At 45.2% G+C, this 26,298-nt stretch overlaps 1 protein-coding gene across 1 annotated transcript in view; it reads right to left on the bottom strand.

Annotated features, from left to right (window-relative positions):
* LOC119383565 (lipase maturation factor 2) overlaps positions 1-26,298 on the bottom strand; it is a 49,829-nt gene that overhangs the window by 13,811 nt on the left and 9,720 nt on the right. The window contains exons 6-10 of the mRNA XM_037651794.2: positions 25,229-25,407; positions 17,729-17,855; positions 17,037-17,177; positions 13,661-13,766; positions 4,133-4,348 (exon numbers count right to left, since the gene is read on the bottom strand). Of these exons, the coding sequence (XP_037507722.1) occupies positions 4,133-4,348; positions 13,661-13,766; positions 17,037-17,177; positions 17,729-17,855; positions 25,229-25,407 (769 nt within the window). The remainder of the gene's footprint in view (positions 1-4,132; positions 4,349-13,660; positions 13,767-17,036; positions 17,178-17,728; positions 17,856-25,228; positions 25,408-26,298) is intronic.

Below are 26,298 nucleotides of genomic sequence, written 5' to 3'. Positions count from 1 at the left end.
GATAGCAACATGAAACTGTTTCTTTTCGCTACGTTGATGAAGCACTGGCGGGGTGGTGTTTCATAGTTGTCTTATCAAGAATGAGGCAATGCAGAGGCCGAATTCGATTTATGTACGTGATTTGGTGGAACCAAAGTGTTGCCAACAACACTTTACACGTGATAGGCAAAGATGCTATTTCCTCAGCCTCTCCTCCTCTTTCAACTTCTGTGGAAGCCCAACTGATGTGGCGGACAAGGGTGTGCTCCCTTCAAGTCCAGAGTTCCAAATCTGCCTTGTAGACGTCGATATATAAGAACATCTGAAATTTTGGATGCTAAAAAGCTTCGGCTTCCGATTTTTCGGACTTCCTGCCCAAATTTCAGGTCCAAAACAGCATTAATTGAGCCCCCACTTCTGCCACATCTTTCATCTCCACGTTGGAACCAGCGTTTCTTGAGTTTGAACATTTGTGACCGTAGCAGAGCTTGAAAGGCAGCTTTGCCGCAATACCGGGGTGTGATGAGGTGAAGCGTATTGAAAATCTAGGGACTACTTCCAATCGGACGTTGGCTGTGTCTTGGCAAACTTCGACCGTAGCGGAGCTTAAAAGGCAGCTTTGCCACAATACCGGGGTGTAATGACGTGAAGCACATTGAAAATCTTGGGATCGCTTCCAATCGGACGTTGCCTGTGCCTTGGCAGAGTTCAACCGTGACGGTCTTGAAGGACAGCTTTGCCGCAATACGAGAGTGTAATGAAGTGAAGCATATTAAAAATCTAACGGGGTCACTTTCAGTCGGACGTTGACTGTATTTGTTTTTGGGAAGTTCGAATAGTTCGAATAGTAAAATTCCAGTGCGAATCGAATCGAATAGCAAAAAATATTCGAAAAATATTCGAAATTTCGAATATATTCGCACACCCCTAGTTATTTCTTTAAAGGGGTCCAACCACTTTGCCAAGTAGTCATTGAATGACCTCAATATCAAAGTCTATTGCCTCACGAATCGATCGAAGGCAAAGATTTCTCGAACCTGTCAAAGATGACTGGAGTTACAGGGATTTTTCAGACGCTGTAAGCGCTTTCTCTCTTCTCTCGTCCCAACGAGCATGCTTGAAGTTACACAGGAAGGGATGGTCAGCGTGCGCCATGACCTTGAGTGCGCGTGATGAAACAGGATCGCTCTCCTGTTATGATTACTGTGCGCGCTAGAGTGGCTGCTGCAGCAGACTATGGAGTGCGGCACCAGCTTGTGGCGGCCCCCCGTGACAGAAAGCGCGTCTGATCCAAACGCTGCTCTTGATTTATGTAGGCTATTGGCCGTTAGCACGCTATCTGCTGTCTAGCACGCTATCTGCTGTCTGACAGCAAACAGCAGGTGCCGGCAGCTCCAAAGAGAGTGAGCGCATGAAAAGATGGTACATAAGAAAAGCACTCTGGCACATAAGAAAAGCAACTTCGCACTCTGCTTCTAAACTCTCCTAGCCACGCACAACTCCAACATTTGGCTGAGCTGTTAAGAGCAGTGCCTGCTTTTAGCAGGATGTATACTTGTACATCCTGCTGGTGTGCAAGTACACGGGGTCATAGAGTTTCATACAATAAACTAGAGAGGAAACTGGCACTGCGATCGTTCAACCACCATGGGAATGATGGGAAGTACAGGCTTTGAATTGGATAGCGTTAGCTAGCGAACTGTCTACAGATCTTTTTCTACAGTTTCAGTTTCGTTCTTTGCAAGGCGTGGGCAGTGGGGTGCGTTTCAAAGCACTCAAGCAGCGCCTTTGTTGTACAAAGAGGCTGAAGACCGCTAGATCTCTTGATTTGCTGTTTCGTTGCAGCTTTACAGGTTGTATATGGCAGTTTTAGTAAAGCATCGTGCACCCACCGCTACGCATAGATGTAGCGTCCCATGCCAGCGCAGGAAATTGCATAGAGTTCACGTTTTTCGATGAGCGCTACTTGTCAAAACTCTTTCAAATTGACTGCAAGACGATGGCAAAGCTAAGTAGATGCACCGCCATGCTCCTCTGACTCGACTTCACAACAAAATGAGAGATGCGTTGAAGGCAAACCACTTGAACAGACGCACCTGGCATCGCAGCAGACGATATGTTAAGTGTTCCTCACTCAATACAGTACTCTTATTTCCATAAATAGATAATGCGTACTTTCGAGGGAAAAACAAGTGTGTTTGTTTTCAAGTGTTGTAAAAAAATAATTCATTATTTGGTGATGCCAAATCTGGAACACAGTTGCAGAGCAATGCATACTCTGGTGGTTGAATGTGTCCAGGTTTCACTTCCATCTCACGGTCAAGCGAACTTTTTGTATTAAGTTTTATGTACAAAAGATTGAAGCAAGTTTTAATTGGAAATAATGTTATATCACTTTATTTTACACTCGGCAAACAAGCGTCACGAATCTCAAGAACGAAAGCCATCCGAAGCAGATCCGAAGCCTGTACTTCCCATCATTCCCATGGTGGTTGAAGCGCCGCTCAAGGAGCCCCCATAGGCACTAGCACAAGATTACCCTCTAGGTATTATAGTAAGAAACTCTATGCACGGGGTGGTTCACGGCCCCTTTAAGCTTGTGGGTGTGCTATCACCCCCTATAAAGTTGTTTTTGCCTCATGGCGCATGCACGTCTGGCGGGTTGGTGTCGTTGCTGCATCAAGGCACCCTAGGTGGCGCTGCCATCTAGGGTGCCTCGATGCCATAACCTTCTCTACGAGTATGATGAGGGCGACATGACAGTGACGGCATTATGGAGACACCAGACACCTTTTCTAGTTTTTAAAGGGCCAGTGAACACGGTCCAAAATTTGTACGCTGTGAACATGCTGCAGCAAGAATTTTGTGAATAAGTGCTGTAATGAGGAAGTTAGAGAGGACAGGACGACCCTTTCGTGGCTGTTTCGGCTGGTTTCAGTTTCTCACTCGGCCTCTCCACCCTTCTCTGCCACACAGAGGGGAAGGCACAGCCCGTTGTCACGACTACGTCCACACCGGTGACATAACACGACGTCAGCGATTGCGTCATCCGCGCGCAGCCAACGACCAAGCAAGGCTCGTGTCAATTACTCGCAGGCAGAGCGGTGAGGAAGCACAGCGTGAGGCACTGATAAGGCAACAAATATGCGACATGCGTGAAGACTGCGCAGCCAAAACAGCATCACCGTTAAGCCAAGGCACAGTTTCATAGTGCAGTGGAGCAACTGATGATCTGAGTGATACACAATATTGCCCATGGGCAACCTTATGTCACTTAGCGGGCAAAGAGGAATGGCCATAAACTGGAGAGGGGCGTGGGAATAGTTTTTTGAAATGGACCGTCTACGCAGTGTGCAGGGCTGTGATATTTGCAGAAGGTGATTGCAGAAGCCTTCTGTGTGAATCAGCAAGCTTGTTTGAGAGGTGTAAAAAAAAAAAGTCTGGGCCCATTTACTGGCCCTTTGACTGATGTGAAATTCCACAATAACCTTGTTTATTTATTCTGACCGTGGATGTTTACTGTTTTTACTGTTTTAGTTCCTGTATTACCGTAAAATGCCAAGCAAGTGTCCCCCCCCCTACGGTGAAGGATAATCGACCAGATTTGGAGGGGGTGCGCTTGCTCATTCCCGGCCGACATTCAAGATGGTGGCGAGAGAGCCGCTAAAAATAAAAAATGCCCATCCCTGTTTCTAATAAAATGCTTTATTTATTTACTGCTTTTATTCCCCCTGTCAAACCACTGAAGCAGCAACCGGTTTGACCAATATACGACCAGCCACATGACAACGAAATTTCATAAACAACATTAGATACGCATTCAGTGTACTCATTCTCGTGGTTCTTTTTACACAAGCGATGCTTGTCCGAAAAAAAAAGGAAAAAAATGGGGCCGCAGGGGACGATGGGGAGGGGGGGGGGCACTTGCTTGGTCACTGGCGCTTATTTCAGATCTCCTAAAAAAGGGAGGGGGGCGCTTGCTCGGCATTTTACGGTATGTATACCATGTGTTTCTGTTTCACCGCTTTCACCGCAGCTTTTTTGCCTGGTCATCCTTGCAACCTTGTGGTGAATAAACTCAATTCAATTCAATTCAATGTGAAAGATGGCGTGAGGTGCGCAGAAGGAACGAATGAAGGGATTTCATCATTACCGTCTGAAGAGGCCATATGAGCTTGTCAGGTGGAAAGGCTCAACCTTGTAATGCCAGCGCCGCACTGTGGGCCACAGTTTCCTGTTCAGCCCGCGGTCCAGTTCCGAGAATGGGACCAGAGAAATGCAGAAGACCCACACTGCAGCCGTCCCTAAGAAAATGGTGCCCAAGGTCGAGAAGATCTTGCTCAGGATACCCCTTTCTTTCGCAACTGACCTGAAGGAAACGAAGAACACAAAGTGAAACGTTTTCAGTTTGGGCAACAAAACACGAGATAGGAAAAGAATTTGAAGGAACTAAGCATGCATAAAAAGCAATGACTGAATTAACCGTTGCTCTGGATAATCAAATTGAAGAGGTCGTTTTCCACATCAAACGTAACACAGGGAGAATATATGATAGCGGGAAAGATTAAGAGGGTTGATCTAAATTTAAATTTCTGGTGTGAATACAGAGAAAAGCATTAACGTGCGATTAGCGTAAAAACGTAGTAGCACTGCGCGTTTTTGTTCCTCGCCTTCTTTTTACCCGCTTGCTCTATCTGGTCATCTTTCGCCCTTCAGTGGTGGGATAGCAGATGCACAAGTATGGTAGAAGCCCAATTATACCGTATAAACGCGTGTAAGGGCCGCACCCGTGTAAGGGCCGCACCCCGTTTTTTTGAAGTGCATATTCTAAAAAAAAAAAAATCCGCGTAAGGGCCGCACCCACACTTTCCTCAACCAATACGTATTCAAAATGCGCGCGCGCGTAAGCTTCTAGGCGTAGTCGATAGATGGCGCAAGAAAACGCAACCGGCGCTGGAAGTACCGCTGCTAGAGGACGGACGTGTTTTTCGTGGGCTCCGGAATGACAGCGTCAGATAAGTGCTTTTTTTTTTTTTTGCATGATTCGAGCTTGTTTCTTTAGTTAAGCCACTAGATTGCAGCTTAATAGAGCTTACAACTTTGTGCTGTTGGTACAAAGTGGTGTGACAGTCGCTTCGGGTGTTTTTTTTTTAATATTTGTTTTTTTGGCCACCACGTGGCTGAAAGGTGCACAGGTGCTTTGAAGTGTAACATACTTGCGGAGTTTTGTGATATCATTTGGCTTTAAGTGTATCTAATCTGCCGCGTGAATGCTCTATAGCCATGGTCAAAAAGACCGTAAAGTGTTCAGGATGCGGAATGGGGCGGAAAATAGAGGTTTGTGAGGATGAGACGACAGAGAGAGCTGACGCCAAGTGTAAGCAATGCGAGTTAGAGGCGAAGATGGAAATAATGATGGCCGCCCAGAATGAGCTCAAGGTGAGAATCTCCGAGCTGGAGAAAGCGGCAGCGACAGAGCGGGAAAAAACGATGGCTATGGCGGAAAGGCTTAAGTCAGCCGAGGAGGGATTGGCAAAGGTAGCCATGCCAGCAAAGGTAGCCATGCCAGCAAATGTAGCCACGGGGAACAGGGAAGCAGGCGACAGCGGGAAAAATGGGGCATCGACCCCCACAGTGGTAGGCGCGAAGGGGGAAACAGGTTTGGAAAAGACAGGTGCAAGAGACACAGGACCCACCTTCCGCGAAGTAGTCTTGGGAACGGGAGGGGACAAAACAGCAGTAGCACGCGCTAGTAACAGGTGCAGTGGCCAGGTGCGGGAGAGTCCACCAGAAAAGTCGGATCACGTGATAATCGCCGGGGACTCGAATTTAGCTACATGCGCAGAAGCAGTCAAGGAAAGGGTGAGAGGCGACAAACGAGTTTTAATAGGAAAGTTCCCGGGCCATAGGCTGGGATCAGTGATGAGACAAGCTAACGCAAAACTCGCAGCTAAGTCTAATGGACGTAACCTCGTGATAATCGCGGGAGGTCTAAACGACGTCTTGAGTAACGAATCAGCCGAACTAGGGACCACATTGGCGAAAGGGGTCGATGACATGCGCGCCATTTCCCCTCAGGTGCAGATAGTGGTATGCACAATACCGGAGGTACCGGTGCGTGACGGCAACCTGCAAAGAGCGGTTGTCGACGCAAACAAAGAGATATGGCAGATGAGTAGAGAGAAAGGCATTGAGGTAGTGGAAATAAACAGAGAGGTGCACAGGTGGGGTGGTTTTCGAAGAGACGGAATACACTTCGATAGGAGGCTTGGCCATGAGGTGGGTTGGCGTCTTGCAGGACGCGCAGTAGCTTTTTTGGGGGGCACGCGGGCCCTTCGGTGCCCATGGTAGCTTGTAATGAGGAAAACAACCAGGGGGACTCTTTGACAGGTAGTATAGCGAAAAAACAGACAAAAGGTAAAAGAAGGGAGAAGGCGCGTGTTGCAATTAGTTACATTAACATGCAGGGTGGCAGAAAAAAGGCAAAATGGTTAGAGATTGAGGGACAGTTAAACAAGGAACAGATAGGTGTTTATGCGGTTACAGAAACACACCTTAGAGACTTGGAAGAGCCACCACATATTGAAAATTATGTTTGGGAAGGATGTAACAGGATCACATCAGAAAGGAGAGGTGGGGGGGTTGGAATGCTAATTCATAGCAGAACAAAATGGGAGAGAGTGAAACAAACGTGTTCAGAGCACATGTGGGTTTCGGGCACAGTAGGCGGAAAGAAAATGTGGCTAGGTGTAGCTTACTTGTGGACAGGCAATAACTGCAGAGAAAAGAATCTGGAGATAGTGAAATGCATAAGCACCGATATTAAAGAATTTGGTCATGATGCCGAGATAATCCTTCTAGGGGACATGAACGCTCACATTCATGACCTTGACAGATATTCAGACACCAATGGCAAGTTATTGCTAGATCTCTGCGAGCAACATAGTCTTGAGATAGTTAACGTGGGGCCTAAGTGTGAGGGGCAGATCACGTGGGAAGTCAGAAACAGGCAATCGAGCATTGATTACTGTCTCATGACAGAAGGAATATATGACAAACTTAGAGAGATGAGAATAGACGAAGAAGGCATTAACAGCTTGGGTAGTGATCATAAACGCATAATATTACAAATGGGATATAAAACTGAAAATAAGAACATAGAATCAAAGTTTGGCAGCTCGTATCTAAATGACAAACAAATAACAAATATAGCCGCAAGAGTCGAGGAAAAAGTAGACGAACTACCAGGCAAAGACTGGAAGTATAGTGAGCTGCTACATGTAATCACGAAAGAAATGGAAATAGAGAAGAAAACTATTTGTTGGAAAGGAAAGAAAAAGCCAAAAAGTTGGTGGAACAAAGAAATCCGGGAAGCGATCGAGATGCGACGTCAGGCATCATGGGAGCACAGACAGGCAAAAAAGGAGAAGCGGCCACAGGACGAAGTCAACCAAATATGGGAAATATATTTAGAGCAAAAATCCATTGTGCAGAAATTAGTCGAGGCAAAAATTAAAGGTGAAAGTGAACGCTGGATGACAGAGATTCGCGAAAAGAAGAAGGCCGCGCCTAGGATTTTTTGGAGCCACCTAAAAGCGCTCGGTAGGAAGTCTGTCACAATGCAACAACATATGGTAGATGAAGGAGGAAATAATTTGGAAGGATATGAAGCGCTAGGTTACATCCGAAAGATAACAGCCGATTCGTTTAAAAAGGTCACCCAGGGGATTCCCCCGGTGAGTAAAAGTACGCAAAGGAGTGCAACCGAAGAAGATGTAGTACTAGAGAATTTCAATTGGAAGAAGGCCGAAGGAAAAATTCCTAAGCGCACTACTCCGGGCTTAGATGGGGTTCCCGTCAGCCTCATTAACGAACTCGGACATAACACTAAAGAAGCACTGCTGAAAGCCGTAGAAAAGTGCTTACAGGAGAGGGAAATACCAGACAGTTGGAGAAAAAGTAGAATGAACTTAATCTATAAAGGCAAGGGAGAAAAGGATAACATTCGCTCGTATAGACCGCTAACAATTACATCGGTGCTATACAGGTTGGCGATGCAGGCAGTAAAATTAAAAATAGAAGCGTGGGTAGAACAAAATGATATTTTGGGAGAACTTCAGAATGGATTTCGAATCGACAGGCGGTTAGACGATAATCTGTTTGTTCTTACCCAGTGTATAGAAATATCTAAAATAGAAAACAGGCCCTTATACGTAGCTTATCTAGATATCACCGGGGCGTATGACAACGTTAATCAGGAAATTTTGTGGGATATATTGAAGGAAGTGGGCATAGGTGACGACTGTGTACAGCTTTTGAGGGAAATATACCGAGGAAATACAGTTTGTATAGAATGGGAAGGAATAAGTAGCAAGGACAACGTTGAAATTAGCAAGGGGCTGAGACAGGGATGCCCTTTGTCCCCGCTGTTATTCATGCTGTACATGGCGAGGATGGAAAAAGCGCTAGAAGGTAGCAACATTGGATTTAATTTGTCACACAAACAGGTCGGAGCGATGGTTGAGCAGAAGCTTCCAGGTCTATTTTATGCTGATGATATTGTCTTATTTGCGGACAGTGAAGATGATATACAGCGACTGGCAGATATATGCGGAAGGGAGTGTGAGGCTCTAGGACTAGGATTTAGTGCAACAAAATGTGGATTGATGGTATTCAATGATCACGGAGACCATACGGTATTAATACAGGGCCAAAAAATACCGAGGGTAAGCGAGTACAAGTACCTCGGAGTATGGGTAAATGAGGGGGATAGATATATGGAGGTACAAGAGAAAGCATCGGTAGCAAAGGGAAAGAGGAATGCTGCAATTATGAAGCACAGAGCTTTATGGGGATACAATAGGTACGAGGTGCTTCGAGGGCTGTGGAAGGGTGTGATGGTTCCGGGGCTTACATTTGGGAACTCAGTGGTGTGCATGAAGTCAGAGGTGCAATCAGGAATGGATGTAAATCAAAGGACGGTGGGCCGCCTCGCGTTGGGCGCTCACGGGAAGACGACAAATGAGGCGGTAAAGGGTGATATGGGATGGACAGGCTTTGAAGTGAGGGAAGCGCAGAGCAAAATGAGATTCGAAGAGAGGCTGAGGAAAATGAAGGAAGAGTAGATGGGCAGAGAAGGTTTTCAGGTATTTGTATAGAAAAAGCGTTGACACGCAGTGGAGAAAAAGAACTAGGAGGCTCACCAGTAAATATACGGCTGGCAGTGCGGGCGATATGGCAACAAGGAGCATTAAGCGGAAGGTCAGAGAGGCGGAGAGGACTTATTGGATGACAGCGATGGAAAAGAAGCCGGCTCTGAGTAACTACCGAATAGGAAAAAACGAAATAAGGAGGGAAAGGTTTTATGATAATTCAAGGGGAAGCGCTTTACTGTTTGAAGCAAGGTCGGGCTGCCTTAGAATGCGTAGTTATAAAGCGAGATTTAGTAACGAAGAAGAACAATGTACATGCTGCGGGGGAACTAAGGAAACGATGGAACATGTACTGATTGAATGTGGCGATATTCACCCAGGTATACGTGTGTGCACGAGTCTACGTGAAGGCTTGGGGTTTTAGGGACAACAATGGAAAGCTGAACACGTCCGCGATAGAAATAAGTAAGAGACGGTTAGAGTATTGGTGGCAGAAAAGTAGAGATAAAGAACAAAAATAAATAATGGGGGAAAAATAAGGTCATTCTGCCTTAAGAGGCAGAGAGATGGACCGTGAATTTATATTTTTTGGTATAATAACATAGATTTAATCAATGTAGATAAGGTATTAGGCCAACATGAAACAAGGAAGTTTTTTTTTTTTTTCTTCTTCGAGCCTGGTGGCAGACATGTCACCGCCCCGTTTTAAAGGGGACGCTCATAGCATCCATCCATCCATCCATCATCATCGTCACCAGAGTATGTTTTTGGACTTTATTCGTGTTAAGATGTTCGTGAAGTGGGCTAAAAATTTTAACTTTTTATTAGTATTCATAGACTCGCCAACTAAAGGTTAAAGCAGGATTTTATCTTTAGCTTCTCACATCTCTATACAAACGCGCTATCGGCGCTATCCATATCGGCATTAGCATCACCAACTTTGGCATGGCGTTCGCGTTGTTCGGTTGTGCAGTTCAGCCAGCCGTTTGCTGTAGTTTTCTGCACTGTTCGATGACCTTCGTGCTAGCTTGTTTTCTACACGGCGTTCACGTTTTGGCAAGATGGGCAAGTACCTGAATAGCTACACTGCTGGCTATAAGTTGAAGGTGATCGAGTATGCTCTCGAGCATCGGAAACGTGCCGCCGGCAGAAAATTCGACGTTGACGAGCAGTGTGTTCGACGTTGGTGTGCTCAAAAAGAATCCTTGCGAAACACCAACAGCACTAAGCGCGCTTTCCGAGGAGAGCAGTGCAAGTCTCCCGATTTGGAAGAAGACTTGCTCCGCTATGTGACTGAAGTGCGGAATGATGGTCTTGTACTCACAACGGACATGCTGCGTGTTAAGGGACTAGCCTTGACGACTGTACTTGGGTGGATCCTATCTGCGTGGAGCTCGGTGTCGACGGACATTGTGTCCCGAAGTTTTAAAGTCGCCGGGATATCTAACAGCTTGGATGGCACGGAAGATGACTGCTTGTGGGGTGACGGCGCTTCGCAGCACACCATCTCGGACTCCAAGTCCGAGGACTCGCCGAGTGACGACGATTGAGCACGTATGTCGCAAGAAATGTCGTATACTGCAATAAACGCTCTTCGTTCGCTAACTGGTGCGTTTTTACTTAAAAAAAAAAAATGTCGCGTGTATGGGCCGCACCCTGAAAATAGGCCCTCATTTCTTGAAAAAAAAGTGCGGCCCTTACACGCGTTTATACGGTATATAACTTTGAGGTGACCAAGCAACCCACCGTGAGAAATACCCATACCTCAAAGACCACCCTCTTGGAATTTCAAGCAACTCTGTATAGATCAAGCTTGTCCAGGTTAACGGCCCTTGAATACGCTGACATACATTCAGGTGAATTTTTTTTATTTTTAGGGATGGGCGAATAGTGAATTTGAGGTTCGAAGCGAATCCGAAGCGAATAGTGATTTGGTCGAATAATTTCGAATCGAATAGTTAGAATAGTATTTATCGTATATTATAAGAAAAATGAGCAATTTTGTCATAACCCTTGCACAATATTTTTACGGATTGGAACTAGGTATAAGTGAATGTCACTTTTTCGGTTTGAAATGAAGTGGAAGCAGCCTTGAATAGTATCAAGATTTGAATAGCAGTAGGGTTATAAGTGGACGCTGGAATTTAAAAATTACTATACTTAGCGCATATAAGCCTGTATAAAACGCTTTCAAACTTAAAAAAAAAAAATATATGTACATTTAACCTTGAAGTGTGGCTTTGCGGCAGTGCAGATTTCCCCTGGATGGGTTGTTTCGCGGCAGTGTATACATATATTCGTTCATTTCGAATACTTTGAAATTTTGAATAATCTGAATTCGTATTGAAGCGAATTCGAATACTGTAATATTTGTTCGAATATTCGAAATGCCCGAATATTCGCCCATCCCTATTTATTTTGAATCCGCGAAAATTGGGTGCGTGTTGAACTTGAGTAAATACGGTATTTTTCTTCTTGGACGGTACCAGAGAGGCATCATACGAGGCAGGCTGGTGTCAAATTGCATTGTGTAACTGAGGTTTTAAATAGACTATTTCAATAGTGGCTTTGCCGAGACCAACCCTCTTTGCCGTAATATGAGGGTCGTCGCATAATCGGGGGACTTATAATATAGAGGTTCCACAGTATTTCCTTTCTGTCTAGCCTAGCACGTCACCGGAAATGTTCACATCCCTGTGCAAATAAAAACAAACGCAACGATCATCATAACGATTCAGTCTTCCTCAGTGCCACAAAGGAAGACTGAGGCGACAAATTTAAACTTCTTATTACGCCAGTAGCCAAACGGTTTCGTTTTTGCAAACATACTTTTCAAATTATGCATTGCACAACAGAAAGCAGTCACCAAAGTGGAGCAGCAGCATTTATGGCAGTGGTTGGAGGGCAAGGGGAACCTGAATGCTTTCCTCCTCACCTCTGGAGTGATGGCAATAACAGCATACATGCGGGCACCTTAGCACATCATGCTGTACACTTTACAACCGGCACAGTTCCGTATTCTGTGCTGTATGAACCCCACATTAGTGCCCGATTCGCTGCTTTCGTTGTCACTGCATGTTGCAACAAGCATGAATGGCTGTAGAAGCGTTAGTACTGAACGCAACAAGTTCTCTCTTATCTTGCAACCAATCTTCACTGTTCAAGAAAGGGATGTCACCAACCAGGCTATCTTGTAAGCGATCGCGATAGGTGCAGAGGACGTCGCTGCTTGTTTCACAATATCAAAGAAATTGCCCTCCGTGATCATGAAATAGAGAGAGGCTATTCTGGAGTGTCTGAAGAATAAGACAACTTCCCAGCAAGAGCAATCGGAATTAACAGGCACTCTTACAGCAAATGTTTTTTCGGTGAGTGCTCTGCCCCACGTTTAGCCGACTGATTTTTTGTTTTTTGTAGCTGCCTGCAGTCACCCACTGCACTGCTACAAACTCTATAAAATTATGTGGGGTTTCCAGGATAAAATCGAGTTACAGGATTTCTGCTGACCGACCGATATTCCTGATGCCATACAAGGCCTCACTCAACTCTTCGGACATAATGCACGCGATGCTAAAAAACAAGAAACATGACTGCCATGAACAAAAGTGCCTTAACTCAGGTTGTTGCCTTGCTTTCATGTGATTTTAGACTGAAGTTCTTTTTGTTTTCGTGGCTTGTGACATTAAAGCACTCCTTTGGGCTACTAGTTGGTGCAAGTTGAACATAGGTTGCGGGGTTTTGTAGGTTTGATTTATCTTTTTTCATGTTCATGCTTTCACCCCTTCCCTCGTTCTTTTTTCCTTCTTTCTTGAGGCAGCCTCAGCTGGTGCCTCACAAAAGATTAACAGTTGATAGTTTGTGCCCACCCGTTCCGGTTGCGTTTTTTCTGTGCTTTCGTAGTGTCCCTCTGTACCGCCCATGCATCGCTGAACCCCACAACCTATGGCTTGCGACAGTTCTCGATGTTGCACGTTCACCGGATTGAGTGGACAGCAAGGTTCGGTTCAGTCAACGTGATAATGTTGTCATCGCATCACTCTGGGAAACGCCCCAGATTATGACGACAAGCTGCGGCGACAGAATGAACAAGCCGCGGCGGCACTTGACGCTTAATACCACAGCCCTTTAGACCTGCGTTTCTTTGGCTTTTTCTCATGACATATGGCCTCTGTGAAAAGGACTTCGCCGATGCACCATCACATCACGGTCACCCCCCATCTCAGGTTCAACATCTCCTTTTCTTCAGGTTTCTGAAATTAAGCTTTATTAAGTGTTTTTTTTTTCGTACTTCCCCATTATGCAAACATTCTTGTGGCCCTCTCAACATAAAGAAGAATCCGTTGACGAATGTATACTCCGCACAAAAGATCGAATTCCAAAATTTCAATATAACGGATTGCTGACTTTGTTATATTGAGGTTTAACTGCATATAAATTTCCAGATTAGTCTTGGGCTAAAGCTGCACAAAGTGTTTTGCAACAGTAAAAATGGGTGCAGCACATTAAAGAATACCGATTTGACTTTTTACCTGTACAGAGCGATCAGAATGTGGTAAGCCAGAGAGGCACTTCCGACCCACACCATGAGGGGCACGGCTGTGCCAAGGAACTCGTCAAACTTTGCATTGCTGAAGGCTGCAAACAAAGGACAAAGTTCACGAAAGATTGGAACATGCGATACGGTTGTAAAACATTATCTAAGTGGCAAAACAGTTCACACAGCACCCGTTCGACGTGAAAGAAGCTAGAAACCTTAAAATTTTCACCGCAAATATACGAGAATAAATCCGAACGTGTAGCAATACACAGTAGACTCTTAGAAAACTGAAATCTCTTAAACGAAACTGCTTCTTAAATGGAACAACTGCTTTTAATATGATTGGTTTCGAACTTGAATTCTGCACTCCTGTTCATCTCTTAGTAAACAACTCCTGTTAAATGGAATACGTTTTCCCGGTCTCTTCAGGTTCCGTTTATTGAGAGTCTACTGTACATCACTCTCCGGTTGTGCAATTAAATGTCTCAGTAAAGTTTAAAGTTGGGTAAGTTGGTGGCAGTTCGTCTTAATGTGTGAAATTCATCTCCGTGCGTTGCCTCACATGTTAAAATAAACTAAGGTTACAAAGCTACACGAGACTGCACAAATGGGCACCATGATGTGAGTCACGTGATCTGAAGAACTTGCTGGTCTTGTTTTTTTGCCTGCAGCTTGCTATGCCTAACTTCTAAAACTAGTTCAGGAGAAGTCTCTGATTGGGTCATGTAATGTTAAGTTTGTTATGCAATGCTTTGTGGGTATTGGAGCCATTTAATGAGACAGATACTGTCCGAAAAACATGGCGGACACGACATTCACCTAACTTATCTCAGAGGGAACTACCGCTGAATGCACTCTGCACACCATTTAGCTTCTTCATTATCACTGTAACAACAAAACACCATTTTTATGCTTCAGTCATAGGCACTAACCGCGTAAGTGGGCCCAAAAAACGTCGCTCTGCATTGCCAATGAAAGCAGAACCGATGAAAAATAGATGTACACAACATAGTAGCTACTATAATCTTGCAAAAATATCATTTCTATATCTGACACACACACACAAAATTCGCCAGTGATTTGCTTTGTTTGCTCACACTTGGCCATTTGAAGTGGCTGTCTTGTTTAGACATAGGCAAAAAGTTATACGGAATGTAATAAACACGAAGTTGCATCACCTCGTGCATTCAGCAAAGCAGTATGACATACTGCTTTCCACTGGTCCATGGAACATGTGGAAAAAACACCGCAGCAACAAGACCGGCGGGAAGAAGGACGATGGAAAGGAGGACACCACCAAAGAAAGTCGCTAGCTTCGGAGCCGGCCGAACAGTCGCCCCTGAGGAAGGGACCAAATCGGTCCCGCAACGTCGGGTCAGTTATAGTTGTTTAAATTTTAACTTTAGAAATTTTGGACTATAAGTGGCTGGAGAGTTTATTATTTTTTCGTATGAATTTTCATGCAGCCAGACAGATCTCTGTCGAATATGTTCACATTTAAAAAGTATGACATACGTACTTCTGTATGACAAATTGGTATATCCGGACCACCACTTATGTGCCCATTGAGGAAGACAAGATTTCAAATACTCATTAAACAATGTCACCACTTAGCCATGGGAGGGTGGGGTTTCAACTGCCCCCCCCTCCCCATATTTTTTTCATTTTGCATGAGTATGTATATAGGCACACGTACAAATGCATGCATGAACATACATAAAGTATGGTTGAACCCTCCCAAAAAAATTCCTGGCTACGCTACTGAATGTCACAGTCAACATACATGTTGTTAAAGGGACACTAAAGGCAAATAACAATTTATGTCAGAGTGAAAGCCCAATGTATGACAACTTCTAAAACGGCAATATTATCAACAGCAGTGCCCTACTTACCGAGAAATTAAGCTAAATGTATCACATGATGAGCGCCACGAGTGGGACATTTTCGAAGTGATCCCGATGACGTAGGGAAGTCGGCCTACAATAAATCACTAGTAATCAAACTAGCAGCAGTAAAAAAAGAACATTCCGAGCATCAAAATACGTAATAAAATGCTGTTTGTTCGTTTCCGCTTGATTCATGGAAAACAAAACCTCCGTGGCGTTGCCATGGGGAACGGCGCGCGTGGTTCAAAGGTTCCGTTTTCGCCGAACTGCGCCTCGCCCGTCTCAGTGGTAGTTTCGGGATCGCGTACTGCCGTGCGTGTTTTGCGTGCTCGTGAAAGTCGCTCTGACAGGAAGTTCGACAGAATGCCGCATGCGTGTGATATTGCCGGATGCCCGAATGGTGCACAACGCCAGCGCTGCAGCAAGGAAACCGGTGTGTCTTTTCACTGGGTGCCGCGGAATGAACCCTTACGCTCGAAGTGGCTTAGTGTCATGCCATTGCGCCAGTGTGCTAAACAGTCAAAACCTCTGCGTGTGTGCTCGCTGCACTTTCGTACTGAGGATTACGAGACCAACCGCAACTTGGTGACGGCTTTGAATCTGCCCATCTGAGCAAGTCTTTGCCGCAGCGCCGTTGTTGCTACTGTGGGTCCCGCTACTTCCGCTCGGCTGCTACTAGTGTCGGCGGCCGCACAGTAAAAGCGGGCAACGTTGGGCATGGCAGCAGTGACGTATGAGAGTCGTATTTTCAGGCGGGAGATTTGAAGCGCGCTAACGCGATGCGGACCACTAAAAACGTGATTTCATTTCAAAATAAGCACTTCCTTGGCACAAAAGCAGCGCTACGAGGTTTCTGGACCGCTATTTCAACAATCAACGTCGACTTAATATTTGCCTTTAGTGTCCCTTTAAACGTGAACATTTGACAGACATCCGTCTGGATGGGCAAGATACTGGTATAGTTTAAATAATAAATGATGTTAACCAAGAGCTTTAAGTAGAGAACATTACTTCAGATCGAAACTCAATGTTTCAGGGCCAAGTTGGCCCCTTCTCCAGGAGTGAATCAGAGGCATCAGTGAGAGCAATACATATATACTGCTGGCACCTTTCTTCAGTCAGCAGGGGCCCCGACTGACCTAGAAACGTTTCAGGCCTTTTAGTAACAAAAACATAGCATGTCTCAGATTCCAGTAACAACAAAATTACACAGCACCAAATGGTGCCAGAGTGGGTGCTGCCGTTATTGGAACCATCACTACAGTAACCACTTGGGTTAAGCACGAGCAGGACTGCCAGCCAATTTGAATTGACCGGCAAAAGCTACTTTCACGGTCGAAATAATAGACGTCTGGTCCCATAATAATGTGTGAGCACAGACGAGACCCACCTTCGGCAGATATTGAACTAACTGTAGTCGAATCAACGAGAGCCTCCTGTATTTCTGGCACGCAGGATGCGACTCCACCCGCCCTTACTCACCGACTTTTGACTGCACCGTCCAGTTATCATCGAGCTGCAGGCGGAAAAACTTGATGGTTCCGTAAGCAAGACCACCATACACCAGCCATGTAACAGCCTTAGCCAGAACGCCTGACAGAGAGCGCAAGTGGGTGTACTTGCCTGCAAATAAACAATGAAGAGAGTATTACTACCTGAGAGACGTGATAATATTGAGAGCCAGTCATTCACCTAGCGCCTTTTGGAGAGAGAGAACTAACACCAGTCCCAATCATTGTCCTTTATTAAAGACAAACGTTGGACTAGAAATATATCACAGAGAGTTCCATAAACAGTTCGTTCATATGTATGGCTACATTACACATATATAAAATAAACAGGCCCGTCAAGTCATGTTTCTATTTCTGCTTAAACACCAGATTCCTCGACATTTCTGCATTTTCAAGTATTGTTTTGAATGTACTTCTTGCTTTTTATTTAATGTGTCCATTCCACAAAGCATTAATAAATAAACAAACATGTAGTTGGGACATGCTTTTTAAAAAAAAGATAATATGGGGGGTGGGGCAAAGAATTATATATGGCTGCATTTCTGTATCTTGCACCTACATGAATGCAGTTGCATGAACAAAACCTCGAATGGGTAACTTTCTGCCGAACGTTAAAACATTGCATGGCTAATGGGACAACACAGTGGGCAGTCCAAGTCTCACCTGTAGTGACCCTCCTAGCATTGCCAAGAAACAGCGCGTCATCGGCCAGTGACACGCACAATGTTATAGTAAGCAGGTTGAAAAAGTTGTAATTGCCCGTCGCAATTATCAATATCTGCAAAAAAACCTGAAATAGAGAACAAGACCTGTCAGTATGCAGCAGCTGGAATGTCCACTAATATTTAAAGATAAATGAAATTCTGAGGTTCTTTTGTGCCAAACCACGATATGACTGTAGCGAGCGAAGGGGCCACCAGATTTATTTTCTGGGGCTCTTTAACGTGCAGCTAAGGTTAAGTACACAGGTGCTTATGCATTTCAGTTTTCATTGAAATTTTCCCACTTTGCTTAGGGACCGAGACCGCATTCATGAGCTTAGCAGCACAAAACCTTAGTCGCTAAGCCACCATGGCGCGTGCCTGCTAACAACGATAAATTAGCATTAGTCAGCATCAATAGCTAATTGAAGTTCGACGCATGTTACAGCGTAAATGAATTACTAAAGGGTCCAGCAAATAAGGTTAGTAAATTATGCTTTAAAGTAGGCAATGGAAAACTTGCAAGGCCACAGTGTGAACTCGACAGCTGCGTCATGGCTGTAGTGGCTATGTTTTGACCGGGGGGGGGGGGTGAGATGCAAGAGGTGCTCGTGTACTCAGATTTAAGTGTTTGGTAAAGATCCCCAGTTGGACAAAATTAAGTGAGAGTCCTCATAATAGTGTCAGATCATAGTACTGGCACATACAACCCAACAAAAAAGTAAAAACAAAAGGAAAGAAAACAGAAAACGCTACTGTAAGAAGTGATGCAAGATGAAAAACAGGTAGTGGTGCCCTTCCGAACGCCCTCCGCACACTTTCTGCAACATTCACGTTTGAATTTACATTTCCACTTCGATGACGTTAAATCCTCTATGCCATCGCTGCCCTAGAGATCAGGAAGTTCGCGGGTATAACGTGGCGGCAGCAAGCACAGGACCGGTTTGATTGGCGGAACATGGGAGAGGCCTTTGCTCTGCAGTGGGCGTAGTCAGGCTGACGACAATGATGATGACGTTAAATCAGTTCAGACAGATAAGGTATGTATTTCGAAACTACACTCTCATTATTTCTTCAGTAAAAAGTATCAGCGCAGAAAATTAGCACCAGACTTCCTTTGTCATATTTCACACCTGATATGATTTCGCACCATGATAAGAAAGCAGGTAGTGCCGTATATTGCCAATTATAAGTCGACCCCCCAACTTGCAACCCCTTCTAGGGGAAAAAAAAGTTGACTCCGAAAACAGCCTCATGCTGCGGCCATAGCTCACCAATAAGTTTTTCAGAAGAGGCAGTGATGCAAAGGAACTTTTTTTGGCCCATGAAACACTGCTTACGACTCGTCATCGCTTGAGAGAAGGTCGCAGTCACGGTCATTGCCATCGTGTGAGCCACTGCTGCTGCTCGCCGTCGGAACGGGTACCAGTGGTACTGAGATGCCGCACGTGGAAAACGCCGTGCAGACCATGTCGGTTGGCAGTCCATACCAGGCATCGTTGACAGTATGTGCTTTTGTTTCAATATCATCGTAGCAAACATTCAGGCTCTTGCTTTTCTGGTCGAGAACCCAATCTCGAACCGCCTCCTCAACGGCAGGGTATCGTCCAGACTTCGATCCGGGGAAGGAACGGCGTGTAGCAGCGCACGCGAAGATCTTGGTCCTTAGTTTTCTCCATTCCCTCACGCACTTTTCCGACACGTCAAACTTGCGCCCTACTTCAACGTTGCTTTCCGACTCTGCGTAGAGGATTGCTTGCCTCATGAAAGCAGCGCTGTACTGTTGCCGGCGTAGCGGTGGCACCTTGGCGTCCGTTTGGCAGCGTCGTAAATCGCTCACACCACTGCTCGCAAGCGAAGCGAAATGCAGAAATGGCACAGAGGCATGAGTGCAAAAAGACGCAAAGACGCTTGTGGGCGCATGTGACTGGTCATGTGGTTTAGTTCCTCGCGAAGTGTTGCCAGCCCACATGGCGCTGGCAGCTTTTCTGTGGAACGCCGATGGTTTGTCAACGAATCGTTTCTATTGTATGAAAACAAAACTGCAGGGCGCATCGCAAGGTAAAGTCCTCTTTATTCATAGAGCATCGTTCGCCCTCTATCAAAGGTTTGAAATGCTGCTTTCGAGACCGTGTTTCCCAAGCAGTTCGCATTAATGCTGCGCGGCGGTGATTTTTAAAAGCGCTCCGTAGTTTCGCTATAGTTTCGCAATCGTCGCGGCAGATCGTAAAAATGTCAGACTCCGGAAGCAGCGCGCGCGCGTTGGGAGATAGCTGTTGCCGCGACTCCGCTGCCTCTGCGGCTGATGTTATCGATGCGTCGAATACCAGGAAATCCGAGGACGACGACCTTTCGTCAGACCCCACAGATAAGTCGACTTTTCGATTCCGCGTATAGGTCGACCCCCGAACCTTGGAAGGTCCTTTTATGAACAAAAAAAAAACATGGCTGATCCCTCTGTCATAGGAATCGGTATAACACGAAAGTGAAACGTGTTTTCATAGACGTAGTTGAGCATTTGTTGTGTATTCTTTCGCCCCAAGGGCGAAGGAATCAATGCTACAGCAACAAATTGTAATGTCACGCGAAGAACGGCAAGCAGCTCGAAACTTGCAACGTGCTGCTTAAGCAGAAAGAACGCACGGAACGAACATACACAGGATGAGCGCAAACTAACTGTCACATTTGTAATATTTCTGCGTGGGCACCGCGCTCCTTTCGCAAAAGCGGCCGCTGCAGTGAGCCAAGTGACCTTCGTGCTCTCAACGCAAGACGTACAAACCACCGCGATCACGAAATAAGCGCGCGCACAAGCGACCACGCCCTGTAGAGGCGGCCACTCGTTGCAACGGCGACGACCTTTACAGCGCGCTATTGCTATTCGAGCCCTTCGCGCCATCTGGCTAGTGATGACGAAAACACGCTATGTAACACAGATCTCCGAGTACGGCCAACGGCAAATGGTGTATCTAAATAGCTCGGCGTTAGCATTGCGAAGAACATGCCATCCGTGGCCGAATCGTTTCACGCTGCGCGCTGCAGAGCGAGGAGTCGTAAGTTCGATTCCCCGGTGGCAGAACTTTCTCTTCTGGTTTTTTTCTTTGCTCACTGTTAGTCTTTATATTAGAGCTGTGCGAATAGCAAAATGAAGCGAATTCGAATATTGGAGTGTGAGTGCGAATTGAATCGAATATTTTTCGAATACTTCTCGAATATTTCTAGAATATTTTTTGAATACTTCGAAGTGTAATTGCAGAAATAAATGTTAGAGAGGATTCCTAAGCATATTCTTATGAGATAGCAACATGAAAGTGTTACTTTTCACTAGGTTGATGAAGCGCTGGCGGGATGGTGTTTCATAGTTGTCTTATCAAGAATGAGGCAATGTAGAGGCCGAATTCTACTTATGTACATGATTTGGTGCAACCAAAGTGTTGCTGACAACACTTCACACGTGATAGACAAAGATGCCATTTCCTCAGCCTCTCCTCCTCTTTCAACTTCTGTGGAAGCCCAACTGATGTGGCGGACAAGGGTGTGCTCCCTTCAAGTCCGGAGTTCCAAATCCACCTCGTAGACGTCGACATTTAAGAACGTCTGAAATTTTGGATGCTAAAAAGCTTCGGCTTCCGATTTTTCGGACTTCCTGCCCGAATTTCAGGTCCAAAACAGCATTAATTGAGCCCCCACCTCTGCCACATCTTTCATCCCTAAGTTGGAACCAGCGTTTTCACGAGTTAATACATTGGCGACCGTAGCGGAGCTTGAAAGGCAGCTTTGCCGCAATACCGGGGTGTGATGAGGTGAAGCATAGTGAAAATCTAGGGACCACTTACAATCGGACGTTGACTGTCTCTTGGCCAAGTTCAACCGTAACGGAGCTTGAAAGGCAGCTTTGCCGCAATACGAGAGTGTAATGAGGTGAAGCATATTGAAAATCTGAAGGGGTCACTTTTAATCGGACGTTGACCAGGGGCGGATCCAGGCGCTTGCTTTGGGGGGGGCGGTTGGTTGTTGGGGGGGGGGGGGGGAGGGGGGGGGGGGGGGCGTTGCCCAACTTTAAAACTTCACGTTAGTAACCAAATGCTCATTATTTTTGTTCTCAGTTGCATTGCCCAGTGCCATTTCATTATCTAAAATTTCGCATATTTACGCTAAACATTGGGGAACACGTATCAGTGTTGTTGGTAAGAGGAGGGTGAAAGAGGGAAGGGCAGGCCACCTGCTCGATAAATGAGTATTCCCACAACGGCGAGCTCTAGTATTCCTTGAACGTAGTTTCGGAGTAAGCCTCCCTTTGTTACCCCGCCCCCTCCTCCCCATTGCCTTTTTTTCTGGCCGGTCGTGTTGCCAGAAAATGCCCTTTCTATCTCCGCAGCCTAAGGACGGTCAAACGGAGCTTTCGGAGTCGCGCTCGATTATACCCCGCGCACGTGCTCTCGGAGGCTTGCTCGGTACTTCGGCGAATATAATTCACAGCACCACTGCCTGCCTTCCTTCTTTTTTTTTTTTTGGACCAGCCGCTGAAGGTTGACTAAAAGCTAACTTGTTCTGCACGCTTTGTGGGACCACGGCCGGGCTAGACTGCACGTGCGCGCTCAAGCGCGCACGTGCAGTCTAGCCCGGCCGTGGTGGGACGAAAGATGCCAGTTTGAATGACACAGAACAGACTCCTGTCTCTGAGAAAAAGATGGGAGAATTTGAAGACCCCTCGCTTTGCTGAAGAGCTGATGGCCCTGGGAGTGGGGAGGAAACTTTAGCTCGCTTCCCTAAAGGCAGCAGTTGCTTTAGCAAAATAGTTGAGGCTTGTGCTCGTCGGTGCCTATTTGAAAGATGCAGGACGCAGAAGAAATCTTTTCTAGAAAGCCTGTTTCGCTCTTAACAAAAGCGCTGGGCTGTGTGAGGGGTGCTTCCCTAGTCTCGGATTGGGATGGACACAGCGACCACCTGAAAAAATTCTACGTTCTGAAAAATGGCCTTCGGTGAGGTGAAAAGCGGGGGGGGGGGGTTGGGGTGGCTTATAGCTTTGGGGGGGGTGCGATCGCCCAATCGCCCCCCCCCCCCTGGATCCGCCACTGACGTTGACTGTGTCTTGGACAAGTTCGACCGCAACGGAGCTTGAAAGGCAGCTTTGCCGCAATACGAGAGTGTAATCAGGTGAAGCATATTGAAAATCTAGGGACCATTTCTAATCGGACGTTGACTGTCTCTTGGCTAAGTTCGACCGTAAAGGGGCTTGAAAGGCAGCTATACCGCAATACGAGAGTGTAATGAGGTGAAGCATATTGAAAATCTGAAGGGGTCACTTTCAATTGGACGGTGACTGTATTTGTTTTTGGGAAGCTCGAATAGTTCGAATAGTAAAATTCCAGTGCGAATCGAATCGAATAGCAAACACTATTCGAAAAATATTCGAAATTTCGAATATTCGCACACCCCTACTTTATATTTTACAATGTCATATCCGTGACGGAAATACGTCAGTGGCCGTGGTGGACCCCGGCATAAAACACTTTCGTGTTAAAATGTCGACTTATAATCGGCTATAGGTTGACTCCGATTATAGGTCGACCCCCGAACTTTGGAAGGTCATTTTATAAAAAAAACGTCGACTTATAATCGGCAATATACGGTACTTGTGAACAATAATAAAAAATGAAAACCGTGTCACTATTTCTAGTCTTTTTTTAAAGACATTTTTGGCACGTGAAAAGGTGTTGAAACTTGCAAACTCCAGCCTTTGCATCGCTTAAAATACGAGTGTGTATACATTCTGCTAGTTTGTTGCATACATTTGGTTGCTTGTTCAAAGCTCCACCACAGCCCAGTAAGATAGGGTTCCAAATACCTAATATATAAGCAGGTTTCGCAGAATAAGTGTTACAATTCATCCATGCAATCTTTTAAAGCGAGTCCCTGCTCTGTAAAATGTTTTTTTTTTTACTTCTTGACCGATTTTGATGGAACTGGCTGAATTTATGCATATTTGTGTACTGATTTCAAAATATCGATTCATTTTTCTAGTGCAAAATGTAGTTTTTAATATATAAAACATTGCATGTGCCTTTTGGGGAGCAAGGATTTTTCTTAAATCGAGAGAGTTGCTAAGTTAATCAGCATATCACAATAATCAGGAATGGAAACTGTATGTATTAAGCATGAATGGATGCTCTAAACCCGTTTAGACACAAGTTATGGTATGTTCAACATTTGTGAGTGCGTCGATGTCACGCTGGGATTTTACTCATACATGTTAAACACACCATAATTTTTATTCAATTAAGTTTAGAGCATCCATTCCTGTGTACCTACATACACTTTCAATCACAGATTATTGTGATATGCCAACTTAATTTGTAGCACCCTCAGATAAGGAAAAATCCCAGTTTCCAAAAACGCGTATCAAATGTTTCACATATTAAAAACTATGTGTTGTACTAGACAAATAACTGCATATTTGAAATTAGCCCACAAATATATACACTCAAACCTCATTATAACAAAGTCACATCTGCCACGAAAATAACTTCGTTATATCCGAAAATTCGTTATAAACGTTTATTTGTAACACTGTAGCTATGACAACACTATTCTACATTTACTTCGTTATAACCGATAATTCGTTATATCCGTGTTCGTTATATCGAGGTTTACAAACTCAGCAAGTTTCATAAAAATCAAACAATTTCAAAAAAATATTTTAAAGAGCCTTCTTAAAGAGGCTCTGCAGCACTTTTCCAAGCACTCATCAAATGGCTTCATTAAAAGAGCTTATGGCCTCACGGATGGACTGCCGCAAGAATTTTTAGAATCCGTCAGGTACGAATGGAGTTACAGGGATTTGTTCCATGCTTAAAGTGCTTTCTCTCTCCTGTCGTACTATTGAGCACGCTGAAAGCTACGCAGGGATGGGGATGACAAGGGGGCAACACGCTTCATGACCTTGAGCACTTTCTTTTCTTTTTTCTTTCTTCGAATGTGCAGCTTACTTTCAGTGTGATTGCGAGTGTGCACACAGGCACATGGCGGCATCCCGCGGCGGCCACAGTAACTATGCAGCTCACGGCACTCACATCAGCCAATGGCCATGGACTTTGGGTTTATGGCGCAGTCATTTGAGTTTATGGTGTCACTTGTCAAGAGGGAATGATTTCTAGCTGACTGAGAATTAATTGTAAATTCTAGGCCGCGTGCTGCGCTATAATGTTTGGCTCATGTGTTCTTGGGATCCTCGACTACTGGTTGGCGGTGTTTTCTGACCTCGCTGAAAAAGTGTGGCAGGGCCCCTTTAAGTTCTCACAAATTTAACTAATAACATCAATTCCCTGAAAATGCTCATGAATTCAGCTAATCTAGGCCTGGCTTATGGAGAACCTAAGGCGAAGCGAAAGGAAGGAAAACAGGGAGATCTTGTGGAATAGTTTGTGATGGCAAAGCATGTCGTTTGCCAACGAGCACCCACCTGGCTGTAGAAGCTGAAGATCCTCAGAGCACGCACGGGGGCAAAGAACAAGGGAGGAATGGCGATTTCAACCACAAATGTGAAGACCACCCCCAGCCGGAGCATCCAGCTGGGCAGGTGGTGGAAGTACCACGCAATGGGTGTCGGAATGCACTGGCTTTCGAAGTGGTGATTGAGTGCTGCAGAGGAAGGAAATGCCAAAACATACGAATTTCGCAGTTTATTGGAAAGCAGGAAAAATTCAATGAGCACGAAGAACACGGGGACAAAATAAACACTATGCATGGTTAGCATTGACACAGCAGTAGAGGTACTTGTGACCTCCCCTTGATGAGGTTAGCTGAGCATGGTAGTGAATGGTAGCAAATTCAGATGTTTCTTCGCCATAATTAAGTGCAAATTAGAGCTGTGCGAATAGCAAAATTCTGGGTACGAAGCGAATTCGAATAATAAAGATTGAGTGCGAATCGAATCGAATAATTTCGAATAATTTTCTAATATTTCTCAAACATTTTTCGAATAATTCGAAGTGAAATTACAGAAAAAGTTGCAGAGCATCCCTGAGTATGTTCTTGTGAGATAGCAACATGAAAGTGTTTCTTTTCGCTAGGTTGATGAAGTGCTGGCGGGGTGGTGTTTCATAGTTTTCTTATCAACAATGAGGCAATATAGAGGCCGAATTGTATTTATGTACAGGATTTTGCGCAACCAAAGTGTTGCCGACAACACTTTACACGTGATAGGCAAAGATGCCATTTCCTCAGCCTCTCCTCCTCTTTCAACTTCTGTGGAAGCCCAACTGATGTGGCGGACAAGGGTGTGCTCCCTTCAAGTCCGGAGTTCCAAATCTGCCTCGTAGACGTCAATATATAAGAACATCTGAAATTTTGGATGCTAAAAAGCTTCGGCGTCCGATTTTTTGGACATCCTGCCCAAATTTCAGGTCCAAAACAGCATTAATTGAGCCCCCAACTCTGCCACATCTCTCATCTCCATATTGGAACCAGCGTTTTCTTGAGTTAATACATTTGCGACCGTGGCGGAGCTTGAAAGACAGCTTTGCCGCAATA

This window comes from Rhipicephalus sanguineus, chromosome 2 (assembly GCF_013339695.2).
Source record: "Rhipicephalus sanguineus isolate Rsan-2018 chromosome 2, BIME_Rsan_1.4, whole genome shotgun sequence".
Taxonomy (NCBI): Eukaryota; Metazoa; Arthropoda; class Arachnida; order Ixodida; family Ixodidae; genus Rhipicephalus; species Rhipicephalus sanguineus.
This window is presented reverse-complemented; position numbering and strand designations above follow the sequence as displayed.